This window comes from Littorina saxatilis, linkage group LG6 (genome assembly GCF_037325665.1).
Source record: "Littorina saxatilis isolate snail1 linkage group LG6, US_GU_Lsax_2.0, whole genome shotgun sequence".
In the NCBI taxonomy this organism is placed as follows: domain Eukaryota; kingdom Metazoa; phylum Mollusca; class Gastropoda; order Littorinimorpha; family Littorinidae; genus Littorina; species Littorina saxatilis.
Window position 1 is genome coordinate 6386404 of NC_090250.1, and position 18254 is coordinate 6404657.

Sequence of the window (18254 nt, forward strand, 5' to 3'; positions counted from 1 at the left end):
CACGCACGCACGCACAGACAGACAAAGTTTATCATCGCATAGGCTACACTTACGTGAGCCAAAAATGTAACTCTAAGAGTCTAACACTTGTAAACTCGTTAATGATATACGATACCGATACATGCACAGCCTGACGGTGACCATACGATTTATTTTCTACTCAGCTGATATGTTCAAGATACCGAGACAGATTTCGTCAGTTCTCGTGTCTTTGTTACTTCCTCTGGGGACATGCAGAAGAAGTCAGAGAATGTTTACGTGACACCATTATTCACGTTATGACGTCTTTTAGAACTTTGTTAAGCTTTTGACGTCAGAGATTTCAATTCGAAAGAGAGGGTAAAAAAGAGACGTCCTGTTTTTTCCCGTTTTTTTCCTTCTTTTTGATATCGAATGTCTTAAAAAAAAGATTAACAAAAGGTCACTCTCATTGTTCTTCTTTCCCCACCCCACTCTCTCTTACCGTCATCATATTCATTATTGTAATGTAAAAAATTAAAAAAAGCGCTACTCCTATCTTTTGTCCTTCTCCTAAATCATTGCTCTCTATCCCTTTATACCCCCCCCCCCCCCCCCCCGCCCTCCCATTCTCTTTTTATGTTGACGTCACACTCTCTTAAATCAGTTGTTTAACATTGCGGTTGCCAAAACACAAAGCTAACGCTCAGAACTTAACATTGAAATGGGTGTATGCGTCATATTTATAGTTACGGTACATGGTTGCGTCGCGTGTTGTTTTTGCCCCCCCCCCCCCCCCTCCTGTTCCTTGTTTGATGAAATAGAGGTTTAAATTAAAGGTCCTCATTAGTAACAGCACAAACTGTACTCTACAGTCTCTGGTAACAGTACTCAGCCATTTAGAGCCATTGTTTTGCTTGTTGTGAGCTTTAGATAGGTCCCAGCAACAGACAGGAACCACGGATTTGTTAAGTGTTCGTTTGCGGCCGTTGGTATGGTGTGTGTGTGTGTGTACCCGCCAGTGCGCGTGTGTGTATGTGTGTGCCAGCCAGTGTGTGTGTGTGTGAGTAATTTTCTGCTCTGATGTCATAGTGGTTCTGGATTCGCGCTGCTGTGAAGAAGAAGAGAGAGAGATACACACACACACACACACACTGACACACGCGTCACATTTTCCTTCCATGATTTTAATTCCTCATTGTGTTGAGTCATGAGTTTCCAGGACAGTGGACGAGTTACAGCATTGATAATGATACACAGATTATTGTTGTAAAATAACAGAGCTTCCAGGTCTTACAATTGGTTGACAAACCAGATAACCAGCCCCAAGAAGTCACCACACAGTCTCCACAGACTGTCTTCACTGTGGCTGTCAACACTGTGTAGCCTCAATGGAACCTTCCCAGTAAGACCTCCACAAATGTGAGAACATCAGGTTTTAAAAAGGAAGAAGTCTCATAATAGAAGTCAATTTAGAGTTTTTTTATTCTTTATTTGGTGTTTAACGTCGTTTTCTACCACGAAGGTTATATCGCGACGGGGAAAGATGGGATAGAGCCACTTGTCAATTGTTTCTTGATCACAAAAGCACTAATAAAAAATTTGCTCCAGGGGCTTGCAACGTAGTACACTATATGACCTTACTGGGAGAATGCAAGTTTCCAGTACAAAGTACATACTGCTTGACTAAAATCTTTACAAACATTGACTATATTCTATACAAGAAACACTTAACAAGGGTAAAAAGAGAAACAGAATCCGTTAGTCGCCTCTTACGACATGCTGGGGAGCATCGGGTAAATTCTTCCCCCTAACCCGCGGGGGGTACAGAATCCGTTAGTCGCCTCTTACGACATGCTGGGGAGCATCGGGTAAATTCTTCACCCTAACCTGCGGGGGGTAAGACCTGTCAGTGATTTGCTCCGAGTGTTTGAGGTCTTAAAGAGGGGTTCCACTGTATTGGTGTTAAAGTGAAGACAGTCAGGGAAGGAATGTAACTGTAACTTCTCTGTCCAATCATGTCGCTGTCAGACACCATCACTTGTAGCAATTAAACTAACAAGCGCTTGAATGACAATACATTCAGACGCCATCACTCGTAGCAACTAAACTAACAAGCGCTTGAATGACAATAAATTTCATGATACAACAACAGTCAATAGTGTAACTCTGCGTTTAAAAGAAGAACATACCTGAAAGTTACATTTCATGAATGTACCCGATAGTTATATTTCAGGCGATGGGATTATTTACACATATATCAATCTTTCTATAAGAAAAACGAGGGAGCACTCTTGAGTTTCCAAGGTAGACTTCAGCACACAGTAAAAAGGTCATACGAGTGTGTGATTGGCAATGTACAAAGTGGTTATTAACACAGCAGAAAGCTTTCCTAGCTACGTACAAAATATACATACACAATAGCGCATCCTGTATGCATGGGATACAAGTTGAGCGCTCTGTACAAGGGAGGTCGCAGCAGTCGCAATGTCAAAGCAAAATGTATGTCTACATGTATTTCAAGCGATGAATATAGTGTTACTAAATATAGTGTGATGAATATAGTGTTACTAAATATAGTGTGATGAATATAGTGTTACTAAATATAGTGTATCTGAAACAACAAAACATCAATACAACAACAACAATACAATGTATCAAGTTCAAACAATATCATCTTTCTTTCTTTCTTTATTTGGTGTTTAACGTCGTTTTCAACCACGAAGGGTTATATCGCGACGGGGAAAGGGGGGAGATGGGATAGAGCCAAACAATATCATCAGGCTGCACAAAACTTAAAACAAGTCGCGTAAGGAGAAAATACAACATTTAGTCAAGCTGTCGAACTCACAGAATGAAACTGAACGTACTGCAATTTTTCAGCAAGACCGTATACTCGTAGCATCGTCAGTCCACCGCTCGTGGCAAAGGCAGTAAAATTGACAAGAAGAGAGGGGTAGTAGTTGCGCTGAGAAGGATAGCACGCTTTTCTGTACCTCTCTTCGTTTTAACTTTCTGAGCGTGTTTTTAATCCAAACATATCATATCTATATGTTTTTGGAATCAGGAACCCACAAGGAATAAGATGAAAGTGTTTTTAAATTGATTTTGAAAATTTAATTTTGATCATAATTTTTATATTTTTAATTTTCAGAGCTTGTTTTTAATCCATATATAATATATTTATATGTTTTTGGAATCAGGAAATGATGAAGAATAAGATGAACGTAAATTTGGATCGTTTTATAATTTTTATTTTTTTTTTTAATTTTTTTACAATTTTCAGATTTTTAATGACCAAAGTCTTCAATTAATTTTTAAGCCACCAAGCTGAAATGCAATACCAAACCCCGGCCTTTGTTGAAGATTGCTTGGCCAAAATTTCAATCAATTTGATTGAAAAATGAGGGTGTGACAGTGCCGCCTCAACTTTTACAAAAAGCCGGATATGACGTCATCAGACATTTATTGAAAAAAAGAAAAAAACGTCCGGGGATATCATTCCCAGGAACTCTCATGTAAAATTTCATAAAGATCGGTCCAGTAGTTTAGTCTGAATCGCTCTACACACACACACACAGACAGACACAGACCACGACCCTCGTCTCGATTCCCCCTCTATGTTAAAACATTTAGTCAAAACTTGACTAAATGTAACAAAGCAATGAACATGTGTACAAACTAACATACTTTCCATTTGGCAACATCTTTCAAGGTTAAATCCTCGCTGGTAGCTTGCATGCATGTGATCCACGTCCAGAAGACAATCAAGTCATCACCACAGACTCACGTCCTTTATGTTCTTACCCACTCTCTGTGCTTGGACTTGATGCCATCAGCGGGTGCTAACCTTTATATTCAATGTGCAAAACATGATTTTCTGTACTCAACTATCGAACATTAAAACTAGAAAGTCTGCGTTCCAGACTTCAACATGTTGTAACAATATGGATGGATTATTTCATGAGCAAGCATACGCAGTTTGGACAGTTAGAAAAGTCTGTCACTCCTTTGTCTCAGTAAACAAAAAAGATACCACATGTACTTTTTGTACTGAGAAAGAAGTGCAATTGTTTACATACAAGAAATACAGAGACGAAGAATTGGCTCATGGGATGTATTATAACATACTTTCTATTGTACAACATGTTTCAAAGCCCAAGAGATGATACATGAAACAGAACATGAAGGTTAAGGTGACTGATAGAAAGACAGCTGGTAAATGGAGGGAAAAGCTAGTGATGATAGCAAGTCAAGAACTGTCTGTACACATATTGCCAGCTATGAAATTGATTTGTTCTTGAAGAGCGCAGTTCATTTGATTGGTTAAAGGTTTGGGCGTGTCTGCTAGGCTAAAAGGCATTCAGAGTCGACTAGGCATGCAAACTTAATGAGTCCATACAAAAGCATTTTCGGTCGCCTTGTGGAAGGGATTCACTGCATAAATATTTTGCAAAACTCTGTCAAAGTACTCCACAAAACTGTGAATGTCAGATAACTTTCAAATATAAACATGGCATCTAAGCTGTAGTGGAATGCAAATAGAAGCAGTTACACGAGAACTCTGTTGATAATAATACAGCAAACCTTCATCAGACATGCAGAATGTTATGGTTATAAACAACAGCACTTGATGCAATCGAAGACAGGTATTATGAGATGGCGATGCAAAGATACAAAATGGTGTCGACTAAGGATAAGGATAAGGTATGGTATAGTCCTGTGAGGTAAGTTACCCTCATGGAAATTCGGGCTGCTTTCTCAGTGGGGAAAGCAAGCTGCCACAGTGCGGCGCTACCCAAGTTTCCATTTTCTTTCTTTATTTATTTGGTGTTTAACGTCGTTTTCAACCGTTCAAGGTTATATCGCGACGGGGAAAGAGGGGAGATGGGATAGAGCCACTTGTTAATTGTTTCTTGTTCACAAAAGCACTAATCAAAAAATTGCTCCAGGGGCTTGCAACGTAGTACAATATATTACCTTACTGGGAGAATGCAAGTTTCCAGTACAAAGGACTTAACATTTCTTACATACTGCTTGACTAAAATCTTTACAAACATTGACTATATTCTATACAAGAAACACTTAACAAGGGTAAAAGGAGAAACAGAATCCGTTAGTCGCCTCTTACGACATGCTGGGGAGCATCGGGTAAATTCTTCCCCCTAACCCGCGGGGGGACCAAGTTTCCATGTCCTTGCGGTGACAATGAGAATCGTGAAAGAGAAAGACGCTTGAGTTTCCTGATGACAAACACGTGACAGTTCAGACGCTAGCACAACATTATGGTTCTATAACAATTACCAATGGACAGCACAAGCATTGATTTCTACAGTCCCTGTTGCTCTACAGCTGCCACAGATGCCATCACAAATTGGCGCAGAAACAGAAAAAAACAGAAGAAAAAAAGTAATTGGCGTGAAAGAAGAAGAAGAAACAAGTCGCGTAAGGCGAAAATACAACATTCAGTCAAGCTGTCGAACTCACAGAATGAAACTGAACCCACTGCATGTTTTCACTGAGACCTTATACTCATAGCATCGTCAGTCCAAAGCTTGTGGCAAAGGCAGTGAAATTGACAAGCCAGAATAGCACGGTAGTGGTTTGCGCTGAGCAGGATAGCACGTTTTTCTTTATCTCTATTCTTTTTAACTTTCTGAGCTGGTTTTTTTATCCAAACATATATCTATATGTTTTTGGAATCAGGAACCGACAAGGAAGAAGATGAAATTGTTTTTAAATCGATTTCAGAAATATATTTTAATCATAAGTTTCATATTTTTGATTTTAAGCGCTCTACACATACACACACACATACATACACACATACACCACGACCCTCATCTCGATTCCCCGTCTATGTTAAAACATTAGTCAAAACTTGACTAAATGTAAAAAAGAACAAACAAAAAAGTCTCATTCTTACCTTGTCACCTGCATATGTTTCAATCTTTATTACCCCATATTTCACAAAGAACCAGTAAAAAAAGCTGTATAGGATGACACATTTGCTCATAAAAATGAGAAGTACTTTTTACATTATACAGTGTGCCCACAAACATTAAAGCCAAAAGAGTATTTGTTTGTTTGTTTATTTGTTGCTTAACGTCCAGCCGACTACGTAGAGCCATATCAGGACGAGGAAGGGGGGGATGAAGGGGGCCACTTGTCAAGCGATTCCTGTTTACAAATGCACTAACCCATTACTTGTGTCCCAGCAGGCTTTAGTAAAACTAAATTAATACCTACTGGAAGATTACCAGTTTCCAGTATGTTAAAATAGGCTTAACCTATCTACTGCTGGACTTACATCAGAACACTAACAGATTAAACTATACATGAATCGCGAGACAAGCGGCAAGAGAAGAGATTTTTGGAAAAAATACAGGTGAATGAGCAAGAAGGCAGAAAAAAGAAAAGAATTCATGAAGAAAAAGAGAGCATGACAGGAAAGAGGAACCAAAAATCTACCTAACAGCAAACTAGAAAGCTCCTGCTGTTCCAAAAACAGGAGGGGCCTTTAATTTCATAACCGCAGTGCCCCACTGCGGGAGCCAAAAGAGTAAATCAGACACAAAATGCAATGCTGTTCAATCATACAAGTTTTTCATTTCTTTTATTAGAGCTGATCTTGAATTACACAATTCAAGGACAAAACTTATACTGACAAACAAAAAAATGAAGACGGGGGAAAGTTGATTGAGAAGAATACTGCCACCAAAAGCACCAGTCGGGGGCAAGATGACGAGCAGTTTGTAGACAAGGAAGCCTTGGTAGTCACAATCATGTTGACATTATACAATGCTGAAATCCTTGCTGAAGAGAGAGTATGAGAGAGAGAGACAGACAGACAGAGACTGAGTTAGAAACTTACAGAGAGAGAGAGAGAGAGAAAAAGAGAGAGAGACTGCATCAGTAAGAGAGAGAGACAGACAAACAAACATACAGAGACTGAGTGCACAAGTAGAGAGAGAGAGAGAGAGAGAGAGAGAGAGAGAGAGAGAGAGAGAGAGAGAGAGAGAGAGAGAGAGAGAGAGAGAGAGAGATAGCAGTTAAGGCCTAATGAGTGACATAAATTGCAAAGCATTCAACTTTCTGCTAGGGGTTGGAAGAACAAACCATGCAGTGTCCTTGTCGATGACTATAAGGAGAGACTGAATGAGATAGATATGTGCACACCAACACATGATGCGGGCACACACTGAGTGACTGACATGCCCAGAGAACACTGAAAGTTCACACACTGAAACTATACATTATGTTCAACATGCAATTAACCAACAGAGAGGCACAGCAGTTCAATCGTTCATATACACTGATCGCAAGCTGTCTCCGACATACACAAAACAAACAGACTTTTTTTCGCTTCTTGTGCTTGCAACCCTCTCTATGAATCTGGAAACATGAAGAAATATTGAGGTAAAGCGTCAGTACAGTATCTTTAAAGTCATCTTGAAATGCTTAAAGTCTTGCGAGGAATGTAATGCATATGGCAGCATATTTCTCTGAAGAATTCAACACTTTACTAATAGTTTTTATTAATAAGTGAACAATCACAAAATCAGAAGCTCTGTATACATCATTGCATGTAATCATTACCCATGCTGAACAAATCGACATAAGCTATTCTGATTTTACACTAATTATCTAAGTGGCACAGGGAAACCAGAAACTGATCGCAACTCCTTGAAAATACTATGTACCTCAATTTGAAACTTGCAAAGGATATAATGCAGACACAAAACAACAGCTTGTCGAGCCCGCATACCAGCGGATGTTGGCTTTGAACTTACTTTTATCTTAAGCATTTAGTGTGCCAGCTGTGTATACAATATACCCCAAGCAAAACAGCTAATGCAAAAAATCCATAACAAAAGAAAGAGACGAAAATGAGGAAAAAAGATGAAATTGGAAACCAACATTTTGTTAGCACATCTATTGCATTATCCATTCAGGCACAGTGGACTGTCTCATAAAATGCAAAAAGCGAAAGGCATTGAAAAGAAGGATACCTTTGCAGCTATATCCTTAAATGCACTGGCTAGAAGTAACGAGCAACAGACACTTGAGAAGGACGTCTTCCTACCATTGTACAATGAATATATATCTTAGTTCATCAACAAAATCTCTTTCACATTGTAGAGAAAGAAAGGGACCACGTGATGATTGTAACCACTATTTGACAGTACGCTCCCTCTGACAACCCCCCCCCCCCCCCCCCCCCACCATGAGACACACCACTTTCATTCACAAGTGAATGGCTTGCATAGCACATTGATCCCAAATAGATCGGTTTTTCCTTTCAACACACAGTGTAAATAAAATTCTGTTCTGTGCGCACAGTTACAGTGCTAAAAGTATGTACAGTTTGTGTTAAAGACCGGCACTTTCACTACCTTGCATTTCACTCTATAATTTTAATCTCATTATCTTAAACAATACCTTGAACTGCTACAGCTGTTGTGTAGAATTCAACACTCTCGGACATTACACTCTCACGGCAAGAAGCTTATCATTAATCAACTTCTGACTCTAATGCAAACACAAAGAAAGTAACCTTCAACCAGCCTGCATTGCTACTCCCTTGATAACAAATAAAAAGTAAAAAATACAAGCAAAAAAGTTCAAAACAGAGGCATAAGAATGCAAGCTGTATCCAATGTATAACATTCAACAAACGAAAAACAAAAAAATCCAATTAGAAACAGACACAAAATTCTAATACCTTCCTTTTCATCTAACCATCTATGACTAAACGACAAATGAGAGAAATATGAAGCTGAGTTCCTTGCATCGTGTAAATGTGCCACACAAAAGTACAGGCACGGTGCCAACGTCTCAAGCAGAACATAACTGTGAATATAAAATGGTCTACAACAGGTGAACACTAATCTCGTCACTTTGATTATGTCGGCATCAGGCACTATCAGGTTTCTGCTGCAACATCATATTTAAAAAGAACAAATAGTTAAGAGCTAATATTCAATAAGCTTCTACACTCTCTCACACATCTTTTCATCTCAAATTTGCTGTACAAATGGCTACAGAAATCAAACAAACAAAACACATCCGCAGAAAGCATTTAACGCTGATACATTTTAGCCAGTAAGTCCTAGTATAAAATCCTACCAATATGCACCAATCGAATGCTAGAGCTCCTTTAAACGAGCTAATAGTTGTGCAGCTTCTGTCTGTTGTTCCGTCTTCTGCCTTGGCGCTCGCCTCACCCTCTCTTGGGGGCGAGGAACACTCGGTTCATTGTCTGTTTGACCTTGACCCTGCCCTTGAGACTCATCAAAGTCAATTTCTCGAACGCTGGAGCCACCAGTAACGTTCAAGAGATCTTGCCGGGACCGGGATCGGGCTAACTGGGCTCGTCTCTCAGCTGGAAAGCAAAACAAGAAATCAGCATTAGAACACATCATTGGAACAGATAATTACTAAACTAAAAAAGTTAATTTTAAAGATGTATGCAAAAGGGGAGTATTAATTCAAACAGTATAATTGCGTCATCCATCTACAACCAAATGTTTCAACAATGAACGTACATCTGTCGATGTAAGTAGAAACTCATTTAAAAGATATTTCTAAAGCAAAGGATTTTAAATTCACACAAATTTGTTTTAACAGACAAACTAAACAAAACAAAACAATGTCTAATTCTTTAGTACAGCTTAACCCGTTTTAAGACCTTTTATTCAAGACTCCCTCCAACTGAAGACTTGATGTTCTCTTCAATTAGTGTCCGTAAATGTACCTCTATATTGAGACCCCTTTCATAGAGATACCATTGTGTCAAATTGCATCATGCTGTTGTTTTGTTTTGCAATGTGCAATATTGCCAAACTAACATTAAAGTTAGCTACCTGTCCTGAATGCATGACTCAACACATTCATGATAACTAATGCCAATATGACACTCAGCAGATGTTACTGTTCTCTTAGTGTTCTTTAAGCGATAGAGAGAGACAGAGGGGGTGGGAGGGGGAATGGAGATAGAGAGATAGAGAGAGAGAGAGTGAGAGAAAAGAGAGAGAGAGAGAGAGAGAGAGAGAGAGAGAGAGAGAGAGAGAGAGAGAGAGAGAGAGATGATCTGAAATCATATACAATTGAACACGTACCCTACTCTTGCCCTGATTTAAGAATATCCAGTTAACATTTACTAAACAAAGTCTTCATGAACTCATTGAAATCCGACTTGAATAATCAACAACAAAACCGCAAAACAAACAATAAAAAAAACCCACTAAAAACTCAAACAAAAGAACACACCCATAGTCCAACAAATCTCCCTTCTATCGGGTATTACTACGCCCACCTGTAGTCATTTCCAAAGAAGAGGAGGCAAACAAATGTAGTATATATACTCTTTCTCTTCTTCAAAACAAAGACTCTAAAAGTCTATAACATAGAAACGCAAAAGACAGCTCAAAGAGGACCTGCAACCTATCGTTCCAACAGACAATGTTCGGAAATAACTCTTTATGGGTTTTGGAAGAGTTGAATTCCCTTGTTTTCCTTTGCTTTTGCATGGAAACATTGAGTCAAGCTACACATGACATTGTCGACCAATCAGTAGCGGACAGTGTGTCTGCACGCTGCGACGATCTGTGCAAATTAAATAATGCGAACGACGTGAGGATTAGCTCTGATCTGTGCTTTCTGCGCTGTCCGCTGAATATAACACTCTTTTTGTTCAAAAGTACACACATTGAAGATGACAACCGGCATTGCGGATGTAATCGCATCCCTCAATGCACAGATCGAGCAACACGTGCAGTTTCACTCAACGTTTGCAAGGAAAAGCAACTCTACCACAACCCCTAAAATCCTGACAGAGTTATTTTTGTTTGTTTGTTTTTTTTTGGTTTTTTTTGTAGTACAATATATTATTATTACCTTACTGGGAGAATGCAAGTTTCCAGTACAAAGGACTTGACATTTCTTACATACTGCTTGACTAAACTCTTTACAAAAATGGACTATATTCTATACAAGAAACACTTAACAATGGTAAAGGGAGAAACAGAATCCGTTAGTCGCCTGTTACGACATGCTCTCCCGACAGAGTTATTTCTGGAATTTATTTATTCTCTGTACCAAGAGATCAAAAACAAAGACTTCATGCTGTGGAGAAACCCAGACCCGGTCTCTATCTACAGAATGACCCAAAAAGGATGAAACAAAAAAGTCATACTTTCAGCAAGTCCTTCATTCGCAAGATTAAAACAACAAAACAGATAGTTACAAAAGCTCTGTGTGTCTGTCTGTGTGTGCCAGTCAGAGAGAGAGAGAGAGAGAGAGAGAGAGAGAGAGAGAGAGAGAGAGAGAGAGAGAGAGAGAGAGAGAGAGAGAGAGAGAGAGAGAGTGAGAGAGTGAGAGAGTGAGAGAGTGAGAGAGAGAGAGGAGAGAGAGAGAGAGAGAGAGAGGGAGAGAGAGTGAGAAAGTAGGAGAGAGTGAGAGAGAGAGAGAGAGAGAGAGAGAGAGAGAGACGGAGAGAGAGAGAGAGAGAGAGAGAGAGAGAGAGGGAGAGAGAGAGAGAGAGAGAGAGAGAGAGAGAGAGAGAGAGAGAGAGAGAGAGAGTCTCAGTAGACCTGAATAGTTCATCAGGAAAATTAAAAATTAAAAAAAGTCAGCATCCACATTTCAACCGTTATTCATGCATAACTGACTGTTAAACACACATACACACATGGTAACATAATAAACATTATTTTTAAGAAATCATATCACAAGCAGGTAATCTTCAAGCAAACCAGCAAAATCATAGTGTGGGACTAGTAGAATGCACAGGCAACAAGATGGTTTAGTTTGGCCGTACCTGTATTTACTAACCATGAGTATAGCTACTGTTATCTAAGTCTCACGCGGTTAGGTTATGTCAAAATGTATAACAAGTATGCATATTAAAGATATATATGTGTGTCAGTTAAATGCTTCAACTTCTTCATCGGAACACTTATGATGACTAAAGAGGTAAACATTGCTTCAAGGTAAAAGGTACCGTCCTTTTCCTGTCAGCAATGATTTACATCTGTCCGGCTTTCACGTGTAATCAGAACATCTCCTCGTTTAGAGAAACACCAAAAATCGACACCCTTGCTGGTTTCTGTGCACATTGGGAATACTGTAGAACCTCCCTTTTATGAACACCCCCCCCCCCCACCCCCACCTCTCTCTTTTCTAAGACCTAATGAATTTTCCGATGTTCTGTTCATAATTTCTTTAAATTTACACCGATTATATGACTCCTTTCTGATTTTCTCAGATTTTTGGATGTCTTAAAAGGGAGGTTACTCTGTTTTTGTGTGAATTAATTTTGTAAATGACACCTGTGTCAGCCTGTGAAATGACACCTGTGTCAGCCTGTGAAATGACACCTGTGTCAGCCTGTGAAATGACACCTGTGTCAGCCTGTGAAATGACACCTGTGTCAGCCTGTGAAATGACACCTGTGTCAGCCTGTGAAATGACACCTGTGTCAGCCTGTGAAATGACTTCAGCACAAACATCCCACTGTGCACTGGAAGCAGCCATGGTTGTCGATTGTTGGTACGTGTCAAAGTGGAGGCATCATGTTCTCACCCCGTGTAACAGCCTGGACACATCTGTGCTGACTGACATGATGGCTGGCAAGTTTGTTTGTTTGTTTGTTTGCTTGCTTAACGCCCAGCCGACCACGAAGGGCCATATCAGGGCGGTGCTGCTTTGACATATAACGTGCGCCACACACAAGACAGAAGTCGCAGCACAGGCTTCGTGTCTCACCCAGTCACATTATTCTGACACCGGACCAACCAGTCCTAGCACTAACCCCATAATGCCAGACGCCAGGCGGAGCAGCCACTAGATTGCCAATTTTAAAGTCTTAGGTATGACCCGGCCGAGGTTCGAACCCACGACCTCCCGATCACGGGGCGGACGCCTTACCACTAGGCCAACCGTGCCGGTATTGGCTGGCAAGTGAAGGACGGTATCTTTAATTAATGTTATGATTACAAGAGTAATTAATGCATTCAGAGATATTGGTATTGCTGTCAAGAGCAGGAGGACGGGCACTCTGTTTCAAAATACCTACTGCTAGAATACTTCACATCATAACAAAATACCTACTGCTAGAATACTTCACATCATAACAAAATACCTACTGCTAGAATACTTCACACCAAAACAATGCCGTTGTTTGACAAACACACACACATTTCAATCCCTGTCCCACACTCAGTGCATTAGGAATGGTCTGTCCATCACTGACCGTGACAGTGACTTTGTACATCCTGAAAGACAATTATTACAATGATGATCATGGTAGTTCTTCTGAGCTGTTAGAATAAGAAGACACAGGAGTAAAGTTGAAGAGATCAAAATGTGAAATAAATCACACAGCCCTGTCATCCAGACTGAAGCTTTGACACCCAGATGGCAAGAGTGTCTCACAATATCCCCCCCCCCCCCCTTCCCCCCAAAAAAAAAAACAAGTCGCGTAAGGCAAAAATACTACATTTAGTCAAGCTGTGGAACTCACAGAATGAAACTGAACGCACTGCATTTTTTAACAATGACCAAAGTCCGCGCAAAACGCAGTGAAACTGACGAGCCTGTTTAGCGCGGTAGTGGTTTCGATGTGCTGCATAGCACGCTTTACTGCACCTCTCTTCGTTTGAACTTTCTGAGCGTGTTTTTAATCCAAACATATCATATCTATATGTTTTTGGAATCAGAAACCGACAAGGAATAAGATGGAATTGTTTTTAAATCGATTTCGGAAATTTAATTTTAATCATAATTTTTATATTTTTAATTTTCAGAGCTTGTTTATAAACCGAATATAACATATTAATATGTTTTTGGAATCAGAAAATGATGAAGAATAAGATGAACGTAGTTTTTGATCGTTTAAAAAAAAATGTAATTACAATTTTCAGATTTTTAATGACCAAAGTCATTAATTAATTTTTAAGCCTCCAAGCTGAAATGCAATACCAAAGTCCGGCCTTCGTCGAAGATTGCTTGGCCAAAATTTCAATCAATTTGATTGAAAAATGAGGGTGTGACAGTGCCGCCTCAACTTTTACAAAAAGCCGGATATGACGTCATCAAAGACATTTATCCAAAAACTGAAAAAAACGTCTGGGGATATCATACCCAGGAACTCTCATGTAAAATTTCATAAAGATCGGTCCAGTAGTTTACTCTGAATCGCTCTACACACACACACGCACAGACAGACAGACAGACAGACAGACAGACAGACAGACAGACAGACACACACACACACACATACACCACGACCCTCGTCTCGACTTGACTAAATGTAAAAAGGAGAAAAGGAGGTTGGATTCACCCTGAGGTGAATGTCAGCTTGACTAGACAGAGAAAGGTCAGAGACACAAATAACTGGCCTGTAAAGCAAAACAGCCCGATCTGATCATCATCTCAGCTGACACTGTGATCAGCCGCACGCAGAGAGGGGAGCGATGCCAAAGAGATGTCAAGTTTAAAGTCACGTAGAGAGGGGAGTGACGCCATAGAGATGTCAAGTTTAAAGTCACGCAGAGAGGGGAGTGATGCCATAGAGATGTCAAGTTTAAAGTCAGGCAGAGAGGGGAGTGACGCCATAGAGATGTCAAGTTTAAAGTCACGCAGAGAGGGGAGTGATGCCATAGAGATGTCAAGTTTAAAGTCACACAGAGAGGGGAGTGATGCCATAGAGATGTCAAGTTTAAAGTCACGCAGAGAGGGGAGTGATGCCATAGAGATGTCAAGTTTAAAGTCACGTAGAGAGGGGAGTGATGCCATAGAGATGTCAAGTTTAAAGTCACGTAGAGAGGGGAGTGATGCCATAGAGATGTCAAGTTTAAAGTCAGGCAGAGAGGGGAGTGATGCCATAGAGATGTCAAGTTTAAAGTCACATAGAGAGGGGAGTGATGCCATAGAGATGTCAAGTTTAAAGTCACGCAGAGAGGGGAGTGATGCCATAGAGATGTCAAGTTTAAAGTCACGCAGAGAGGGGAGTGATGCCATAGAGATGTCAAGTTTAAAGTCACGTAGAGAGGGGAGTGATGCCATAGAGATGTCAAGTTTAAAGTCACACAGAGAGGGGAGTGATGCCATAGAGATGTCAAGTTTAAAGTCACACAGAGAGGGGAGTGATGCCATAGATATGTCAAGTTTAAAGTCACATAGAGAGGGGAGTGATGCCATAGATATGTCAAGTTTAAAGTCACACAGAGAGGGGAGTGATGCCATAGAGATGTCAAGTTTAAAGTCACACAGAGAGGGGAGCGATGCCATAGAGATGTCAAGTTTAAAGTCACACAGAGAGGGGAGTGATGCCATAGAGATGTCAAGTTTAAAGTCACGTAGAGAGGGGAGTGATGCCATAGAGATGTCAAGTTTAAAGTCACGCAGAGAGGGGAGTGATGCCATAGAGATGTCAAGTTTAAAGTCAGGCAGAGAGGGGAGTGATGCCATAGAGATGTCAAGTTTAAAGTCAGGCAGAGAGGGGAGTGATGCCATAGATATGTCAAGTTTAAAGTCAGGCAGAGAAGGGAGTGATGCCATAGAGATGTCAAGTTTTAAAAAAAATGCAGAGAAAGGAGTGACGCCAAAAAGTTGTCAAGTTTAAAGTCAGACTGACAGAAAGGGGAATGATGCCATAGAGATGTCAAGTTTAAAGTCACACGTCAACAGCTGCAGCTACAGTAACAGCTGCACCAAGGTCTAACATTTAAAGGTGCTGTCCTTCTCATGTAACCGCTTTCATAATTCTGTGATTCCTTTAATGGTAACAGTTAGCAAGAAGTAAATCCCCATTATTCCTTGTTCTTGAAAATAAAAAAAAACAATACTCTGTGCTGCTCTAATTCTTTAGTAAGTACACACTGGTCTAAGGTCACAAATAACGTTTGTTTATTGACATAAGATATAATTCACATGCTAAATTTGAAGCATAAACATAAACAGGAGCAAAACATTCAAGTGAATTACATGTATTTGACAAGCTATTCTCAATAAAAAAAATGGCTAAATAGTCATATTAGTGTAAAACCTATTCCATTACCTACTGAGCCATGAATACAAGTAATACAATAACTCGGCAGTATAGCCGATAGATAGTAGTTACAAGTATAGAAGAGGGGCACTGTAAAGTTCTCCCCATGTGGAGGAATACATTCCTCCCCTGTGAGCTTAACATCTGTTATTGTCAGCGGCGGTAGTTTGTTTTGAGATGCAAACACCAATTACCACGCTTGCTGGAATCCTGTCTGGGAACCGTTCTCTTCTAATCCGGTCTGAGAGAAAAAACACAAAGGATGCTAAAACATCTACAACCTCACTGACGTAACTAAACAAAACAAACCAACACAAAGAATAACAAAGCAATTTAAGCAAGGTTATTTTTGTTTTCAATCTCAAAGTGTAATCTGACACTGAAAAGGGCTGGCGCTTCTCTTGCCAAAAGCTGACAGCTACCCGAGTATATCTCTGCAGAAAAATGTCACACACGTATGCATGTATACATTACACACACACACACACAGACACACACACACACACACACAGAGACACACACACACAAAGGCACAAACACACACTCATAATCATTCTCTAATAAAGCTGATTGTTTCGATTTTGCTATTTAGCACAACCATAAAGTTATTTCTATACTGCTATTTCATCTTCAGAGTTTCGCAGTTTGTTTTTTCAAGACCAAGACCCAGAAAAAGAACAACATCTATGGTTACAACAAAAAGGATTAACCGAACAATGTTCAGAATTTAGGTAACCAGTGATTACATCAACACAGGAGCACCCTTTTAAAAAAAGATATAACTGTTAGAAAATAAGCTAAATTTGACCTAGAAATGTCTAGAAATATGTGTTACCCTGCAGTGAGAAACAACAACAACAACAACAACAACAACAACAACAACAACAACAACAACAACAACAACAACAACAAACAAACAAACAATAACAACAGATCAATGTCACAGGACCTAGAAATACAAGAAATGCCCAGAAATATAGATTACTTTGCAGCAATTCAAGGTCTTAAAAAATAACAGATATCTTGAAAATGAAAACCAGGCATACTGATTAAGCTGTGGTCAGCATTTAAGTTTGACCTTTTTTAGGAATAAGATAAAGCTTGTTTCTCTTCATGAAAAGAGCATACAATGAAAGTACACATGACATATGAAGACAAGAACTCAACAGTATTCAAAACTCTTGTTCACAAGAAATGCAGAAAGAAGAGAAACTGAAACAAGACATGGATGAAGCAGAACAGTTAGCAACAAGAGCCCCATCGATCAATGCCTCACACTCAGAAGGCCACAATATGTTCAGACATCACAACACTTTGCTGCAGCTCAGGCAAAACATGATCACAACAGCAAGAGCACAAGACACAGTATTAACAAAGGGGAATAACCAAACTGGAGGCACACTCAACATAATACAGTGGAGAACCCCCCCCCATGATTTTAGACCTTGTTTTCTCAGATTTGTATTTCGTCAGTGGCCTTCGAAGACCTCGTATCTTCAAAATCATAGTTCTGAGATAATGAGTGTTTTAAAAATCAAATTCCTCTTCACCAGATCAAAACGTGTAGATACGAGGTTTTCACTTTTTTGTTTTGAACTTTTTTGTTTTGAATTTAAGGAACAATTACGAGGATTTTCAACAGACTCGCAGGGATTCAAACAGACAATACGAGGTTTTCCCGCTTATGTCGCTAATGTCTCAACACCCAACGGCAATACGAGGTTTTTAAAATCAGGGGAAAAAGACCTTTGCAAAATAGATAGAGTTACAAGCTTTTCACAGATGATAGGAAAAAAATCAAGGGACGGAACCATGCAAAAATCTGAAAATCGGGAAAATGTAAGTTACGAGGTCTTCGAAGGCCACTGACGATTTGTAATTAACCTCTGTTAATGAATGGACCCCCTATCCTATTTAAAGACTCCCTCCTGTTTAAGACCTGATTTTCTCAGACGTTTGAAGGTCTTGAAAAGGAGGTTCCACTGCATTTCCAAACATCATCTATTCTGCCTCCCAAAGGGGGAATAACAAGCTCAACACACTCACTGACTGACATGACAACTCTGCATCTATCAGCGGTGGGTGCGGCCAACCTGGCCTGCTGTCAACGCTGGGGAGAGACCAGTTAACAAGGGCAGAACACAGTGACGGCTGCACATGCAATGTCAGATCAGGCAGTAAGTTGTGTGGGGAGGTGGGGACGAGGGAGACGGCTAGTGGCCTCACTAAACGATCACCTGAG

At 39.9% G+C, this 18254-nt stretch overlaps 1 protein-coding gene across 3 annotated transcripts in view; it reads right to left on the reverse strand.

The window, feature by feature from the left end:
• Positions 1–1129: 1129 nt before the first annotated feature.
• The window catches only part of LOC138968364 (protein diaphanous homolog 2-like), an 85279-nt gene continuing 68154 nt past the window's right edge, over positions 1130–18254 (reverse strand). For 2 of the 3 annotated variants that reach the window (XM_070340915.1, XM_070340916.1), the window contains one exon: positions 1130–9343. In XM_070340915.1, coding sequence (XP_070197016.1) covers positions 9108–9343 — 236 coding nt within the window. In that variant the 3' untranslated portion in view covers positions 1130–9107. The remainder of the gene's footprint in view (positions 9344–18254) is intronic. The other variant, XM_070340917.1, reaches the window with a different exon arrangement.